The sequence below is a fragment of the Ostrea edulis genome, chromosome 2 (genome assembly GCF_947568905.1).
Source record: "Ostrea edulis chromosome 2, xbOstEdul1.1, whole genome shotgun sequence".
Taxonomy (NCBI): Eukaryota; Metazoa; Mollusca; class Bivalvia; order Ostreida; family Ostreidae; genus Ostrea; species Ostrea edulis.
In genome coordinates, this window is record NC_079165.1 from 64,391,310 (window position 1) to 64,407,611 (window position 16,302).

At 33.9% G+C, this 16,302-nt stretch overlaps 1 protein-coding gene and 1 long non-coding RNA gene across 11 annotated transcripts in view; one reads left to right on the top strand and one right to left on the bottom strand.

Moving 5' to 3' along the window:
• Positions 1-15,392, top strand: part of LOC130052274 (FHF complex subunit HOOK-interacting protein 1B-like) — a 25,919-nt gene extending 10,527 nt beyond the window's left edge. For 5 of the 10 annotated variants that reach the window (XM_056156726.1, XM_056156729.1, XM_056156728.1 and 2 more), the window contains 6 exons: positions 2,345-2,500; positions 4,060-4,164; positions 4,799-5,769; positions 10,661-10,839; positions 11,289-11,487; positions 12,470-15,392. In XM_056156726.1, the coding sequence (XP_056012701.1) occupies positions 2,345-2,500; positions 4,060-4,164; positions 4,799-5,769; positions 10,661-10,839; positions 11,289-11,487; positions 12,470-12,753 (1,894 nt within the window). In that variant the 3' untranslated portion in view covers positions 12,754-15,392. Of the gene's footprint in view, positions 1-2,344; positions 2,501-4,059; positions 4,165-4,798; positions 5,770-8,560; positions 8,672-10,660; positions 10,840-11,288; positions 11,488-12,469 lie in introns of those variants that run through there. The other 5 variants (XM_056156731.1, XM_056156732.1, XM_056156733.1 and 2 more) reach the window with 3 other exon arrangements.
• On the bottom strand, positions 5,972-6,860 carry LOC130052299 (uncharacterized). Its single transcript, XR_008800638.1, has 2 exons — positions 6,611-6,860; positions 5,972-6,579 (listed from the first exon to the last, which is right to left on the bottom strand). It is a non-coding gene; the product is annotated as an uncharacterized LOC130052299 (long non-coding RNA).
• Positions 15,393-16,302: the final 910 nt, after the last annotated feature.

Below are 16,302 nucleotides of genomic sequence, written 5' to 3' on the forward strand. Positions count from 1 at the left end.
TTAATGAATATAGTATAGAATTTAATGGATGCAATATATCATAATTATAGATTAAAATAAATTGCTTAGTACATTAATTATGATAAATTTCTATATTTGTAAAAGAATATATGTATATTTGTTAGTTCTTTGACATATAGGTGTGATTAGGATTGGATACCTAGAGTTCACAATTTGGCACTCAGTATAAATAGTGTTTCAGGTGCATGTTTGGGCATTGCAATGTTCATTACGGTGTCTGTATTTGCTAAATATTTTGTTATTGCCATTTCCCCTACAATATGCATGGGACTGCAATAAAAATAAAATTTTGGAATAGAATATTATAAATATTTATGTGTGTATCTTGTATGATCCTCTTTTTACATCAAATGACTGTATCCCATTTCCACTCTCAATGACCGTGTAGCATGTGACAATTTCGTGAGAATTCCATCGTCATCGAAAGCAAGTTTTTTGACTTGCCTAGATTGTCACATGGTCTAGCAAGCCAGATACATGCTGCTAGGAGATTTGGTTCCCCCAGGTCATTAGTTCAACCTCGGGTAGGGGTGGAAGTGGGTATCAATAGATAGTGAATCTCTCTCTCTTTCTCTCTCTCTCTCTCTCTCTCTCTCTCTCTTTGTTCAAAAAGGGGGAAAGTTTACATACATTTTACAGTATACACATACATGTACATATATATATATATATATATAGAATGTTAAACAATGAGAATGTTTACGCCCCCTTAAAAAAGAGGGTTGGGAGGCATATTGGTTTTTACACCTGTGGGTATATCAGTCAGTGAATCAATATCTTAAGAACCCATTGATTGACAGACATCAGACTGTACACTGGTAATAAGGAGTAAGATGACCCCTACTGACTAAGGTCAAAAGTCAAGGATTAAACTACTCTGGACATAAGAAAATATTGTCTGCTCAATATCTTATAAATCCTTTGCTTGACTGACATCAAACTTGGTATACTTGTATATCTTAAGGAGTAGATAACCTCATTGATTTTTAAGTCAAAAGTCAAACTATTCTGGACATAGAAGATATTGTCCACTCAATGTATTTAAAACCCTTTGCTTTAAAACAGATATCAAACTTCGTACACTGGTACCGCCTAAAGAGTAGATGTCACAAAATCAAAGGTCATGACTCAAAATGCCTTGGGTATTATTACTCCTTTTCGTTTTGAATTTCACAGATCATAAATCAATTCACTCTGGATATTAAAGATACTGCTTGTTATTTTTAGAACCTTTCGCCTGATAGAGATCAAACTTAGCATTGTGACTGGCCCCTGACTAGTAGATAACCCATTTTTTCACAATCATTGTACAGACATTCAAAATTTAAAGTTAATCCATTTTAACATTGCCACACTGGGGCATATATGTTTAAAAAGATTTTAAATGTTTCTTGTTAAAATACATATAGTACATGTATTTTGTGAAATTTAAAGATCATAACATTCCCACCACAAAGTTATGGGGGTTAAAATGATTTTAACATGTCTGTCTGTCTGAACATCTTCCATCAGCGATATTTTGTTTACACAAATTTTCCTTTAGTATATATTTTGGACTGCAGTGAAGTTTTAGGCTGTGATATTGTGTCATGTCTTTTCATAATAACCTTATTCTGAAAATTATAGTTGTTTAAATTTTAGCAAGTTTTCACATTTTTGTCAGTCTGTGAAATTTATACAGGACTTGAGTCTGGTAAAGTAGATATTTAACCAAAGCTTGCTTTGCTTTGATTTGCCAGATCATGATAGTTTTAGTCTGTATTAACGTGAACACAATTGAATGTGTTGACTAAAACTTTGTAATTTAAACCTCATAGCTTTGATCATGGAACAATAACACTTAAACCAAAACTGCTTACTAGGTAGTGTGTAATTGGGACTTTGGGAGAAAAGTTTGAAAGTTAAAGGTGCAGTGACCTTTGCATAACTGCTCTGTGTACATGTTACCAAACAATCAAGCTTCAATCATGCAATCACCTGAATTTTTATTGATTATCACAACTAATTTGAGAATAATATTTGACATGGTGGTTGCTTATGAATTAATTGTGTGTAAAGAACTACCTAAAGTCACGTGACTAGGTCATGGTCACTCAAAAACAAAGTTTGAAGTTCTTCTGCACTGTAATATTCAGTGTAACCCTTGCTGACTGGTCAGATCTAGTTATGTCACATGTGCCTATATTTTTGTATTTCTAATCATTTACATTATTTTGTTGTTTTAATATATATATATATAAATGGGTGTTTATCTACCTTGTGCTAATCATAAATGGTGCTTTGTAAATGATAAATTTACAATGTATGTTTCTATGATCAACAGGTATCTTATTCCATGTACGCATGTCATGATCAGTCAACGACGCAATGTCAATGACCTTGACCTTCACTGTAAAAGTGCAGAACGTTTCCTTTCCCTTCGTCCTAATTGCTGCAGAGCTGAATTTAATGAAAAGAAAGGTGTTCCAGTACAAGAAAAGTAAGAAATATGTACCGTTTTTGATTTTATGTATTTTTTATCTTGCATATGAATTATTACAACTATTATAAGTTTATTTAATTTATATTGGCGACTTGGCTGAGTTGGGATTGAAAAATTTGCAAACTTTTGTCAGAGCAAATTTTCACACCCATTGAGTGCCAATATTCACCAATGTAAGTTCAATAACTCCATTATTATATAGCTAAACTAAATTTCAGTTGTTTTATGTTGATAATTTATTCATTTTCTCATCAAGTTAGAAATTGAAGCTTTATTGCCACTGATATGATCACAGCTATACACTTTCATCTAATTGCATCAATCAATGCAAGTGAAATGTTTCAAATTGTGAATAATAATATTTACTGGTCCATAACTGTAGATCAGGGTCAAAATATTACAAGAATGAATTGATACTTAATAAATAAAGTATCGAAACCAGCTTCCAGAACTTACCAAATGATGGCTGGTCTGCTGTCTTTGTTTACGTCTTAGCGTGCAATAACATTAACTTGTACCCCGAAAGTTTTGTCAAACATGCAATTATTTCATGAAAAGTTGGCGTTCAATAATGGCCCAAGTATTGAATGCTAAAATTCTCTAGATTTAAGGAACATTTTAAGACTAAAAAATCATTAGCTATATAATAAACTTGCATATTGGTTTATTCAAATTCACAGCTTGGTATGTACAGACCTGTTTACTCTCTGAAACAAAAGGGAATTATAATTTTTGAGGTTTTGGTTTCTTTGCAAATTTTGCTATTAAATTAAAGCAGTTTGTGAGCAAATATGTTACTTTCAGTTTGAAAACAAAAAACAGTTTGTCTACTCCCATGTTCATGGAACATGAAAAAGTTTATTTTTATTAAAACTATATGTTCATGTATTTTTTTTAAAGAGCATATTACAATGTGTAAAAGTTACATTAATTTGAAGGCATACAGCATATCAAAGAGCAAAAATCATAAAAATTGTATCAATGGTGTCAGGATAAACAGGTCTGCTTTAATGATTTTATACATGTCTTGCATTTTGTATGAATCATTACTTGATTTTTGCATTTCAACAAATCGCAGAAATCGTTTGGTGTCTTAAGTGGTTTTTTTGAGAATTTTTTTAAACAGTTTTGAGAACTTTAAAATTGCTACCGTTTGCTATACATTTGGTTTTGCTGACATAAGGAATGTCATTAGTTGCCATAATCAGCTGTGACATATGCATTAATTAGACTTTTATCTGCATGTTGGTGGTTTTAATATTATGTAACCATAATATATCATAACCCTTGGGTAATGGATAATGAAATAATCTACATGTATTCCCTATTCAAAGTGAAAGGTGCAATATGAGTGAGCACATGTTGGAATGTCATAAAACCTCTAAACAAGTTTGTGTTAATAGTAAGTGCTGTTTATGTGGGTGTAAATATACTAGGGTATGGGGGGGGGGTGTATTGCTTTAAAAGGACCATAACTAGACATTAACATTACATAAGTTATGGAAAGTGCAGATAACTGTCTGTGGGTGTGGCATGTGTGTATGTTTTGTATATAGATGTAACCATAGTGAAGCTAACACATCACAATACCACCGCCCTAAACATGGCCTGAGTAGTTTTCTCAGAGCAAGAAAAAAGGAGAGAGACTATCAGAAACGGAGGTAAATCAGTTTATTACTAACTCACTAATGACCTTGTCACCTCCAACATCCCAGTGAACCATGCTCCACTGCTAATTGAGACTGCTTTATGTTTCACTTTATCTTTCACATACATTTATCCCTATATCAAGCATCCTGTATTTTTCAGTTGTAAACTTTAAATCATTGAAAAACTAAGACAAGTTTACATTATGTGTACTTGAATGAACCTCAAGTAATTCTCATTTAAATAATCCGACAGATGTCTTGCTGTATGTACTTAATTTGATTCTGAGCGCATGCATAATATATCAAATGACTTATGATTAATATTTTACAGTTTGAATCATCTATAGATAATTTTATATGAAAATTACAATGTATGTTAATCACTAGCAGGTGACATCACAAGATATTGTAGGAAGAAATACAGGTAGCAGGGGGGAAATCTCAAACACATGTATTGTATTTGTGTTTGAATGATACATGGAACAGATTCGATACATGTATTATTATCAATTTATTGTGCAAGGCTACTTCTCATGAATACTTCTTATTTCTAAAGTGCAGATTCATGAGAGAGTGTTTCTTTGAATAAGAATGGAATTACTTTAGCAAACAGATGTACTCATTGATTGTAAATGTTTACTTCAAGGTCAGCAACAGTGGCCACAGAGCAACAAAGCACGGCATTCCCACCAGGGACATTTGGAAGCAAGTTGGAGCACTATGAGACGAATTACTATGATTACTTGGAGGAAGCAAGAAACCAGTTGGAAAATTGTGCCAAAGCTTCTCAGTGTTGGGCTTATCCGTATGATGGTCAAACACCATCAATGGATGCCTTGGTAGATAATGTTAATGAATCAAACTCAACACAGATGACATCATTAACAGATACAGGGTTGTGTTATGGTGGTGCTAATTCTAGGTTGGTAGACGATTTGAGTGGCTCAGATGGCGGTCCACTGCCAAGATCATCAGAAGTGGATGAGGTGTTTATCTCCGATAATTCTTGTCAGTCATCTGTTCCAGATTTATCATACATTCTTAGGAACTTTGACTCAGACAGTGATATATCTTCTGCCGGAGGTCTGGAAGATTTTATTCATTATTTAGACGAGGTGCCAACTCCACCAGAACTGGAAAAAACGTTTGAAGAAAGTTTAAGTTCTTTAGATTCAGTTCTTAGTAGTTTATGTTCCAGAACAGCCAGTGGCAGTGTGAATTTGACGGACACTAGTGATAGCGTAACTTCATCATTTACTGAAGGTAATCAAGGGAAGTCCAGTAAAGCCAAAGTTGATGGGACAACATTTGAAGTGATAAACAGTACAATAGAGGGGGAAGAACTCAAGCCTTGTGGGAATAGTCCTTCTCAGGATACCACCAGCTATGTAGAGATATCAATGTCAAACTTTGCTAGTGATGTGAATGTTCAGACTGCACTTTCATCTTTGCCAAAGAGAGAGTCTGTGAACTCAGTTGATGTGGTTGTCAATCGTAAAACCTCCCAGGATGAATCAGTGGTGAAGTCTGTTAGTTTTAACTTGATGGATTCCTCTATGCAAAATAACACCACAGTGCCTGTTGTGACTAATGTGGGAAAATTAGCACCAAACATAGGTATGAACTTTGCATGTATTTGATCATGAATTCAATGTTTTAAAAAATATTTGAGCTCTTAATTAATGCCCATCATATATATTGCATGTTGTTTTTGTTCGTTTGGTTGGTTTTTTGTTGGGTTTTTTTTTTTTTTTTTTGGTTGGAGTTGTTTTTATTTTCAGAAGAAAAAAAACATGACAAAAATTTGTAAAATGATTGCTTAGGCCATGCCAATTTGTAAATCTAGTTCGTCGGATTCGCCGCTTCTATTTGTAACAAATCCAAATTATAATATTATCAAAAAATAATATCCGCCCGCGTGTTCAAAAATATCCGTAAATATTTTTTTTAGTTTTTACAACAAGCGCACAAATAACCTTGATGTATATGCTGACAAATGACAGAAGCGCGGGCTCTCGAGAAATTTCCTAACAGTGTAATACGGTTAAGTTATTCATGATGGCTATCTTAATATGTACGATACTTCATAACACTGGATTGGAAGTTGTTCCTTATACTGGAATCGAACTGGAAGCCGATGAAACTTTTGAAGCGCTATTCGATGCCACTATTTAGAGAACATTGATAGCATATGATTGATTGTTTGATTAGCCTATATATTGACTGAAGTCTCTCTTGAGAATATTTCACTCACATGAAGACGTTACCATTGCCGGTGAAGGGCTGCAAAATTTAGGCCTATGCTCAGCGCGTATGGCACTGAGGGATCTTTATCGTGCCAAACCTGCTGTGACAAGGATCTCAGTTTTTGCAGTCCTATCTGAAGGACCGCCCCATTTATTCGCCTCTTACAACAAGCAAGGGGTACTGATCGATGACTATTTTAAACCGGACCGACAGTTAACGACAAATTCACAAAAGGTTTGGTGATGTCATATCAAAATTCAAGAAAATGCTCAAAGCGATGCAATGGATATTGCATTTGCAATGAATGTCAAAACTGGATGTGTCCCTAGCAATATGCATATCTCTGAATCGAAAGTTTGTAGAAATGAAACTTAAATAAAATGCTTCAAAAAGACCTTATCAGTTAATGTTGCAAAGTACATGTATTAGGTATAAAGAAAATAAGTCTTTGAAACCTGAAATACTTCTTATATATTGTAAACTATATCAACAAAGTTGAAAAATTTTAAGTTTATGTGGTAAACAAATGATATCTGATGATTTAAGATCTTTATTTTTAGGCGCCCGCTTTTTAAAATCACACTTAATTCAATTAAAAATATTTATATTTCTTGTATTCGCTCGCCTCATAATTTTTATCTCCAAAATTAAAAATAATATTTGTAAAATAATTTCGCCCTCTCGCCTCACTTTTTTTGTTTGAAAATCCGAAGAACTATTTTACAAATTGGTGTGGCCTTAGATTTCTTTATAGGTCGTTCAGACCCATAGGTTTGATTACAAATTTTTTACCTAAGTGTCATGGAAATCAGAAACTGTTCATTCAAATTAACTCCCTGAAGTTGTGTAATAATGCAGTTTTATTTGTATTTTACATTTACATGTATGCAATTGCAAAAATTAATAATATATATGTACAATACTACATATATATCTTGTAGCCATCCATGGCCCAAATGTAAACGTTTGTCCTTCAAATGGTTGAAAAAGAGTTTGATTACATGTACTATTCTTGCTTTCTGTTAAGGGCTGTTCCAGAAATGATCAAATGGGGGGGTCGGGCGGCAAACGATATTTTTTTGTGTGGGTGGTCGTATTTTTTCATATTTTAATTGGTCCGTGGTTGGACTGTTAAAAAAATATTTATTATGGGTAGTGGGTAGTTTCTATTGTTTTATTTTGTGCCACGTGGGTGTTGAGTTTTCAGAATATTTTTATTGTCGCTCTTGTCGTGTTGGTTACAAAACGTCGGAGGGAAAATTGAAAACGTGCTTTCAAAATGCTGCTTTCGAAATCGGAAATCGGAAGTAACATAGAACTATTCGAGTTGTCGCTCTTTGCAGCGCATAACTTTCCATTACGGCACTCTTCAAATTAGAGGCGCGTTTAGTAGGGTCCCTTTGGACGTGATGGCGGCGAACTCTGTTCTGTAGATTATTACAGTTTACAGTGCATCGATTTTGGGAATATTTTGAAACCAATAGGTATTCCGTTTTCTAATAAAAATAGGCAAACCTTAGTTGATTTATACGAGGGTACCGATGCGTTACATTTATCAGTCGGTGTGATGGTGATTTAGAGGCCTCCGGCACAGGCACTTGTTTCTGTAAATGACTTATGACCTCTGTATACTAATAACAACACAAGGTACCTAGCTTCAAATGACACAGAATGGCACCCCCTGAGAATGTCGGGCTTTTGAGCCTCCAGGTAATATGCGATGCTAATGTATTTACTACCGTTGTAATGTACAATCATTCAACTTAAAAACCATGTATGACATGACTGCATTCATTTGCCTCTTATCGCCGAAAACTGCAACAAAAAATGGATTTTCCGTTTTATACCACGAAGTGCTATGTACTGATACCGCACAGAATACGTGGGCGATTTTGACTGGCTAGCACGCTCTTCTAAAATTACATTTGGAATTCTTTAGAGTTATTTATAGAAAGATAGAGCATCAGAGATGAATTAAAAATAACAGGCAAAAGGATGATTTTAATGGTGACCATTAACCACAATTGATCTTATTTTATATAATTTAGTTACTAACATTAGGGGGGAAATGCTACGAAAAATAAAGGGGACTCCATCCCCCCATATTTTTTTCCACAGACACCTGATAACTATAATCCCCCCTTCTGATTTTTTTTTGCAGTGGCAATGCCTCCAAAATGTGTGGATTCCTTGTCTCTCTCAACCCAATTTCGATTGATGTAGTTGTTTCACGCTTTTCACAAGCTTTAGAGATTGGCCTTCTACTGGACTGGTATAATATAGAATATACTTATTATAAACAGTACAAGGTATTTAAGGCTTACAAAAAAGCAAGTTTACGATTACATAAATCGAAATTAGGATGGAATAAACGGGGAATCCACACATTTCAGAGAAATAATCGCCGCCCAAAAATATCAGAAAGGGGGGGGGGTGTCCATACTTCAGATGCCTGTGAATTTTTCCATATCGGGACAGATCCGTAATATTATGGATGCGGTTCGTCGGAGAAGTTGTAAGTTGCACTTGGCTTGTTTAAATTTCCTGACAGACAATGATAAAAATATGATAGTCTTGATAAAGACCTTCAGAACCTTAATTAATGTGTGCATGGGGGGTGGGGGTGGGGGGTGTTATAGTGTTCATCAATGCTGTCTCAGTTTTTTCCCCTCAGGCTGGGAGGGGTCATTCTTTGCTCCAGGGCTTCAATTCATAATTTTCAAGCTTACATGCATTAATATCTTCTCATTCACTACTACATAGCACTATCAAAAATAGTGGAGGGGCCATTCTCGCAATATATCTTCATTTGCATGCATGAAAATAACAGTTAATGTTAAAGGTTGGCCAGTCGCCTCCGAAAAACATTGATATGTGCCTGCAGCGTTCTTGGTACTTATGGTGGGTTTCATAAAACTTCAATGTATCAACAGGTACTTGCCACATCAATACATATCACAAAGTCAATAACACATCACTAAAAAAACTTTCCTTGCTCTATTTTGCATACTTCCAAATAATCTTTTATCTGTATTTTCTCTGACTTTCCATAGATCTGCATGAAACATGCAATTGGCAGAAATATTTCTCATACTAATTAACGAAGTTGTATTTACAGTAAGTCATAATTTCATTATTATTTTCATCAGAAATGATTCCGACACGAAAATATTTTTAAATCTCCACTCGGGAGGTCTTAGCTTCTATCTTCTGATGACATGTAAAATCCCGAAACGTACGAACAGCTTTGGTTTTTTTGAGTAACTAAAAATAGCGTACAGCGTCTTCAATTCAAAATTTTTATTTTGTTAACAAAGCAATATGTTCAAGATTTTTTGGTAATAAACATCGTATCAATTTATTGTGATAATAAAACAATGAGACTTTATTTTTCAACACAACGAATATACAATTTTCATTCTGTGCGGTATCAGTACATAGCACTTCGTGGTATAAAACGGAAAATCCATGTTTTGTTGCAGTTTTCGGCGATAAGAGGCAATGAATGCAGTCATGTCATACATGGTTTTTAAGTTGAATGATTGTACAATACAACGGTAGTAAATACATTTACATAGCATATTCCCTGGAAGCTCAAAAGGCCGACATTCTCAGGGGTGTCATTTGAAGCTAGTTATTACCTTGTGTTGTTATTAGTATACAGAGGTCATAAGTCATTTACAGAAACAAGTGCCTGTGGCCTCCGGGCGCGGGCTCCATTAGAAGACGAACGATTTGTGGAAAAACATATCCATACCCATTTCATGATAATAGCATCGTTTGGACTCCCAATCTTTCCAACATTCCCGCCATAGATGCCTTTGATTGTTGATGTGACATTGTTTCTTCAGAACTACTGTGATACAATGTCGCACAGGCATTACCGCGTCATTGACTAGAATGGTTGTTCCGAAAACCTCGCGAGATTTGTACCGTTTTCATTTTTAAAAATATTTTTGTGGTGGGTCTGGTTAGTTTTTTTTTTTATTAGATGGGTCATTGTAAAATGAGTTTATTAATTTGATGGGTCATGGGGTAATTTCTTATTTTTTTTTATGGGTGCTTGGTATATACAAAAGGTGCCTCCCGACCCCCCATGTATTTATTTCTGGAATAGCCCTAAGGTTTTCTGCAACTTAAATGCTTTCTATCAATACAAATCCAATGGATTTTGCTTGTATATTTCCAATTCAAAATTATCCTGTGTAATAAAATTCTCAACTTTGTTGTATACATGATATATAGCTGTCCTGTTTTTCAGGCCCTTTTTTGATGGCTCTCTTTTCCAAGTTGGATGGAATGATGCAGAACAGCCTACCTGTTAATCTCCTGCTGACAGGCGTTATATCTCGCCTGGCCTCTTATCCCCAGCCTCTTCTTAGGTCTTTCTTACTTAGTCATAATCTTGTATTCCAACCCACAGTCAAATCCCTTGTACAGGTATTTATGTTATGACTTCTTTGATGCATTTGATAGAGGTGCATGCATGTATACATAAATTTACACCAACCACACTATTTGAGCATGTGTCCAAAGATAATTGCACTTTATCCTGCATGTTTAAGTATAGAGTAATCTTTCTTATGTGATAAATGTTCAGCATCCGATGTACAATGCAGCTATGAATAATATATAACATATTCAGTGACCAATATCTAATATATTTCCACTGATACAGTGACAGAATTATTAATAATGTAATTACCTTATGGTCTTCTATACACATGCGCTGAGTTTGCAAATCTGGAATGTGTCAATTACTTGATGAATGTTTGTTAACAAATAACTTTAACCACATTAACGTACTGTAAATCTCATTATTCATGCATGACTGATTCTGAAGATGATTTTGCAAACTTTAAACTATAAGAATTTTGACTTGGTGCCAGGTGCTGACGTCTTTAAAGCAGAAAGTAGACCATTTTGCTTACACTGTGCCGAACTTTGATGGACTGCTTCTGAGAGCTAAGCGGACCCTGATAGCCCGAGAGGAGGAGTGGAGGCTTGGATGTGTGACAATAAGTCCCTACAGAGTGAATACAGTCAGTCCCGTCAAAACCAAACCTGTGCCAGAAAACAGTAACAAAGGTAGTCATGTGTGATACTAATAAACATGTGGGGAATTTTAACATGCAGATACCAACCTTAGGGTAAATATATCGGATGAAATCATTGTTATCTGCTTGCAAAGATTTTCAGGGGATTTAGTAAATTGTCAACTAGTACATATGTTCATGCATATGTGCATCTGCAATGATGTTATGGATATCGTATATTAAAGAGTATCATTCCCGATTATATCCTCATAGTTGCTACAGATATGGAAGGTGGGAGATGTCTTTTGATTTCTCTAGGGTGTTTTGAATACAACATGGGGTAAATACATGTAACTGAGCACGCCAATTCGATGTAGATAACAAATTTATTATCCCTTTGCAATTCAAAGAGGGGATATAGTAACCACAGGCACCTGAAGTGTGGATAGTGTAGATCTAATGTGCATACACCACTACCCCCCACCCCTTCCAGACCCCATGAAAAAATATAGAACAAATAATTTATCTAAAATATGTGATTTCCCCACCGATCATCCTCATAAGTCATTCTGAATAGTCAGTTTCTACCTTCTGTAAGCATTTTAGATGACCACTTTTGAGATATCTGAATGTAATTTTAGGGGGCCAACAAATTTCCTCTGTAACACAACAGTGTTAGTTTGGAAATTATATAGGCCTTTATGACTCACAACATGCCTGTGTATATTGTGATATCACATGTATTTTTATACGCCCAGCTTCAGCCAGGGTTTTGGTTTTTTACTCTCGGGCCCAGTCAGTCAGAGTGCATTATTCTGGTTATATTGGAGATTAAAGTCTATAGAATGGTCAATATCTTCTATAGTAAATAGCAAGGGAGGGGATGCTCCACTATGCATATGTAGTGCCTTTGTTATTCCTTGGAAGATAATGATACTTCAGTTAAATTCAAACTTAGCTCTAAATCTTTGAAACTCTTTATATAATAAATGATACACACTTATATCTATATTTATCTCTTATTAATTTTACAGACAAAAAGAAGTCTAGTTTAACAGATTTGTTGTTCAGACGATCTCCAGATAAAAGGGCGGCTTTGGCTAAAAGCAAGAAAGGACCCCAGTTACAGATCCTTCAAAGCGCTAAAGGATTCAGGTACATAAATTACCAGAACAGGCCTCATGAAATATCAGAGAATCCCATGGACTCCCCCAAAATTAGAAATGCGGTGTTTTGTGCTGTGATATTAGAGGAATTTGTGAAAGAACTTGCTGCCTACAGCCAGGAGCAAGCTGTTTTAGCCCACATGGAAATCTGAACCGAGCCCTGAGTGATATTATTTGAGTAAATTATTATAAGTCCAAGAAGTTTTCTTTCCCCTGGAGCACATATCAAAGGAATCCAATTCAATGTGGATTTTTTTTTATGTTTAGAGCCAGTTATTTCAGTTCTCTATTCGAATTTGTATTTCACAATCATTTTCCTCATTTGAATTAAAGGAGTGAATAAAGTATACATGTGTATCTGTATAATCCTTGCTACATCAGCAATTATTTTGAATCATTATTTTATATGCATGATATTAAAAAGAATGTATGAGCCTTCTCTTGATGTTCAGTTATGTGAAATGGAATATCCAGTCAGAGAGTACTTAAATTTGGAATATACAAGTAGCTTTGAATAGAATATAGAGCCAAAGTTTCATCAAGTACATCTAGGATATAATAAATCTATATTCTTTTATGGTAAATGGTCATAAAGTTTTATGGTAAATGGTCATTAAATTTTATTCATGCTATGGTGTGTTTTTAACATTAAATGTTGTAGGTCCTGTCAGTATTTTATGAAATTTTACTTGCAAGATGTAATCTTGTGCTGATAGTTTTATATGAATGTTTCATGTATATGTACACAAAGTATTTTTATATAAGTGATATATCTACATAAAAATGTAAAATACTATGCATATTTCTACCAGACATAGATATATTCCTGTATATGGCTTGCTATTCCTTGTTTAAAAAAATAAGATACTGCCTTTCTTACCACAGTTCTGCATGAGAATTGATTTAGGTTTTGCCGTTTAGGTCATGAATAGTAAGATTTTTTTTTAATACTCACTTTGCTTTTAAATGCTTAATGTACTAGTATTACACGTAACTATGCCCAAATCTACTTGAAGAGTACATGTATTGCTATAATGGTGCATAAACAAAGTAACATGCATCATTAGTACATTGTCATACAGATTTCATGAAAAGCAATATCCAACATTGATGCACTGTTATTACATAAATTTAGTTTGGATGTCTATTTTATACTACATGTACAGCACATTGTAGATTAAATTATTTTGATGGAAACAGACTATTATTAATACTCCACAATAGATATATAAAACTTGGGAACTCAAAGTAGAATTTTTGAATTGAGAGAAACTAAATGGACTATTCTGTTTAAGAATTCTGAGGATTATATTTGAAAACAAGGTGTTGAATTTATGTATGTATATTTTTTGTGATATTGCTTTCAGGTCATACTTTGTTAAATCAGGATAGTATCTAGTCAATGTTTTCTATTTAACTGTTGAGGAATTATATTTGACTGGTATGTTGTTGCTGTGTTTTCTGCAGAACTGCTGTTAAAGCTAACCTGCGCAGTACAAGCAGAAACTTCAAGACCACTTGATGCTATCTATATTTGATATATGCTATATTTTCGAGCACATATGTAGTAAAAGAAATCATGGTTAATTAAATCTTTGAATTTTGGCAGAATAAACATCCAAATGTTGTTGGTGCACATTATTTTTAGATTATCGGAGCATAAGGCTTGTAAGCTTCTATCAGTTGTCCATAAGTTGCATGCAAGAATATAGGAGATTCAAACCGTGACAGCCATGTCATGGTTAGGTGTTTAATGCCATTACATTGAAATAGATAAGAAAATTACAATTACAATATGCAAATACTCTCGTGTAATGTACTGTACATTCTTCCAGTTTGTTTACACCATGACCCTCCCATTAATATTCCACAACAGAGATGGAATATATAGGATTTTTTTTTTTAATTCAAGAACCAAAAGGACAAAGTTAATCAGATTCTAGTTTAATTGTTCGCACAATGACCCCTGGACTAATGTGACATTTGAAACTACCGAGATGTCTCACACACTCGGTATTCATTGAATGTCGAGTGTGTAAGATATCCAAAGAGTTCCGATTCACTAGATTGTGTGGTCACAATAAGGTTGTATATTAAAATACACTTTTTCAAAAATTCTTTAGATATCTTCTCAGTGGTATAATTTGTCATTAATATGCAAGTGTTTCCATGTAGGGTAGATTCAAACTATTTACAGCATGACCGCTGGAGTCTGGGCCACAATAGGGTTTAAAAGTTTTGCAGAGGAGAAAATGCAACTGCTCAGGTGAGCATTGTGGTCCATGGGCCTCTTCGTCTAATATTTTTGCTGTAAAAAAAAAAATAATGAAATAGTAACTGGGGTAATTAAGATTTTAGGAAGGTAGATTTTAAGGAAATTTGACTCCCTGCTATATGAAATTTATGGATTTTTGTATCAGAAAATTAAAAAAAAAAAAAAAAGCATAAAGATCCAGTGGAACATAAGGGGCTACATTGTTAGAGGGGGGGGGGGGGTACATATGAGAATGTTTTCTTTACATTATACACTGTACTAGCAATAAATTGCTGCAAAAAGTATTTCATTTAAGCCATGTACATTGTACTTTTGATATAAAGAAAATACATGTAATAATGGTAGAGTTACATATGCTGCATATAACAATATGAGATGTTTTTATCTTTCATTTTGTTTTCATGGAAGAAAGATGTTGCTGTTATTTTCTTTGTAATGTCCAAAGTGTTATCAAGCTGGGTAAATTAAACAATTTGTTAACCCAATCTTCATATGAATTAAAACTATGAAAAAGAATGTGCATTGTAGTTTGTTCTATTATGCAACAAAACTGATGCCAGTCAATTTGTTTCAGTGATTAATGTATTTTGTTGTCAAGTTCTCATTCTTTAGTCAGATATAAGCAGTTTTTTTTTTTGTCTTTTTTTTTTTATATCTAAGCTTGAGGCTACTCTAAGCAACTGAATCAGCTACATGTAAAGGAAGCACAAATCATGGTCCAAGGCTGTTGTATTTCAGGTTAAGTTTAATTAAACAAGTGAAAAAATGCCTTTGTTAAAATTTCCATTCTAATGAACATAATTAAGGTGTTAATACAGTCAATGAATGTAGTTTAAACAATTTGCCATTTCAGTTTAAAACGTTTAACATGCATACAATTTGAAATCTGCATCACTTTTGTGATACCAATTTACTATTCCTTCAGACTATGAATTTTGTGTATAGTTGAAAAGGTATTTTGAAATCTTTTTTATATATTTATAAAGGGACTGGTTCACGTTTTTCGAAAGAAATGTTTTTCATTTTTTATGCTAAAAATTAAAAATATAGCTCATTTACTGTTGACAACCAACATTTGGACCATCTGAATGTAAGGATAAGAGCTATATTTTAGCTTTGATTCTGTGTTATTTAAACAAAGACTCAGTCTTTTTGTGTAAACGAACAAACCAGTGAAATGTTAATTTTGTAATTTAAAGCATTTTCATTTTGTACAATCACAAATTTAACTTTCAAATGACACATTTTACTTAAAGTATACTTGAGATGTGTAATATATAATAAACTTGGATCAATATCCATTTATTTTGAAAACTCCGTAAACAATAACACACCTCAATCTTTGTTTTCAAAATAATAATAAACTCTTTATAATGAGCTTCTGTCATGATGAATAGCCTTAATTTTTTTGTGTGAAACCTTCTAA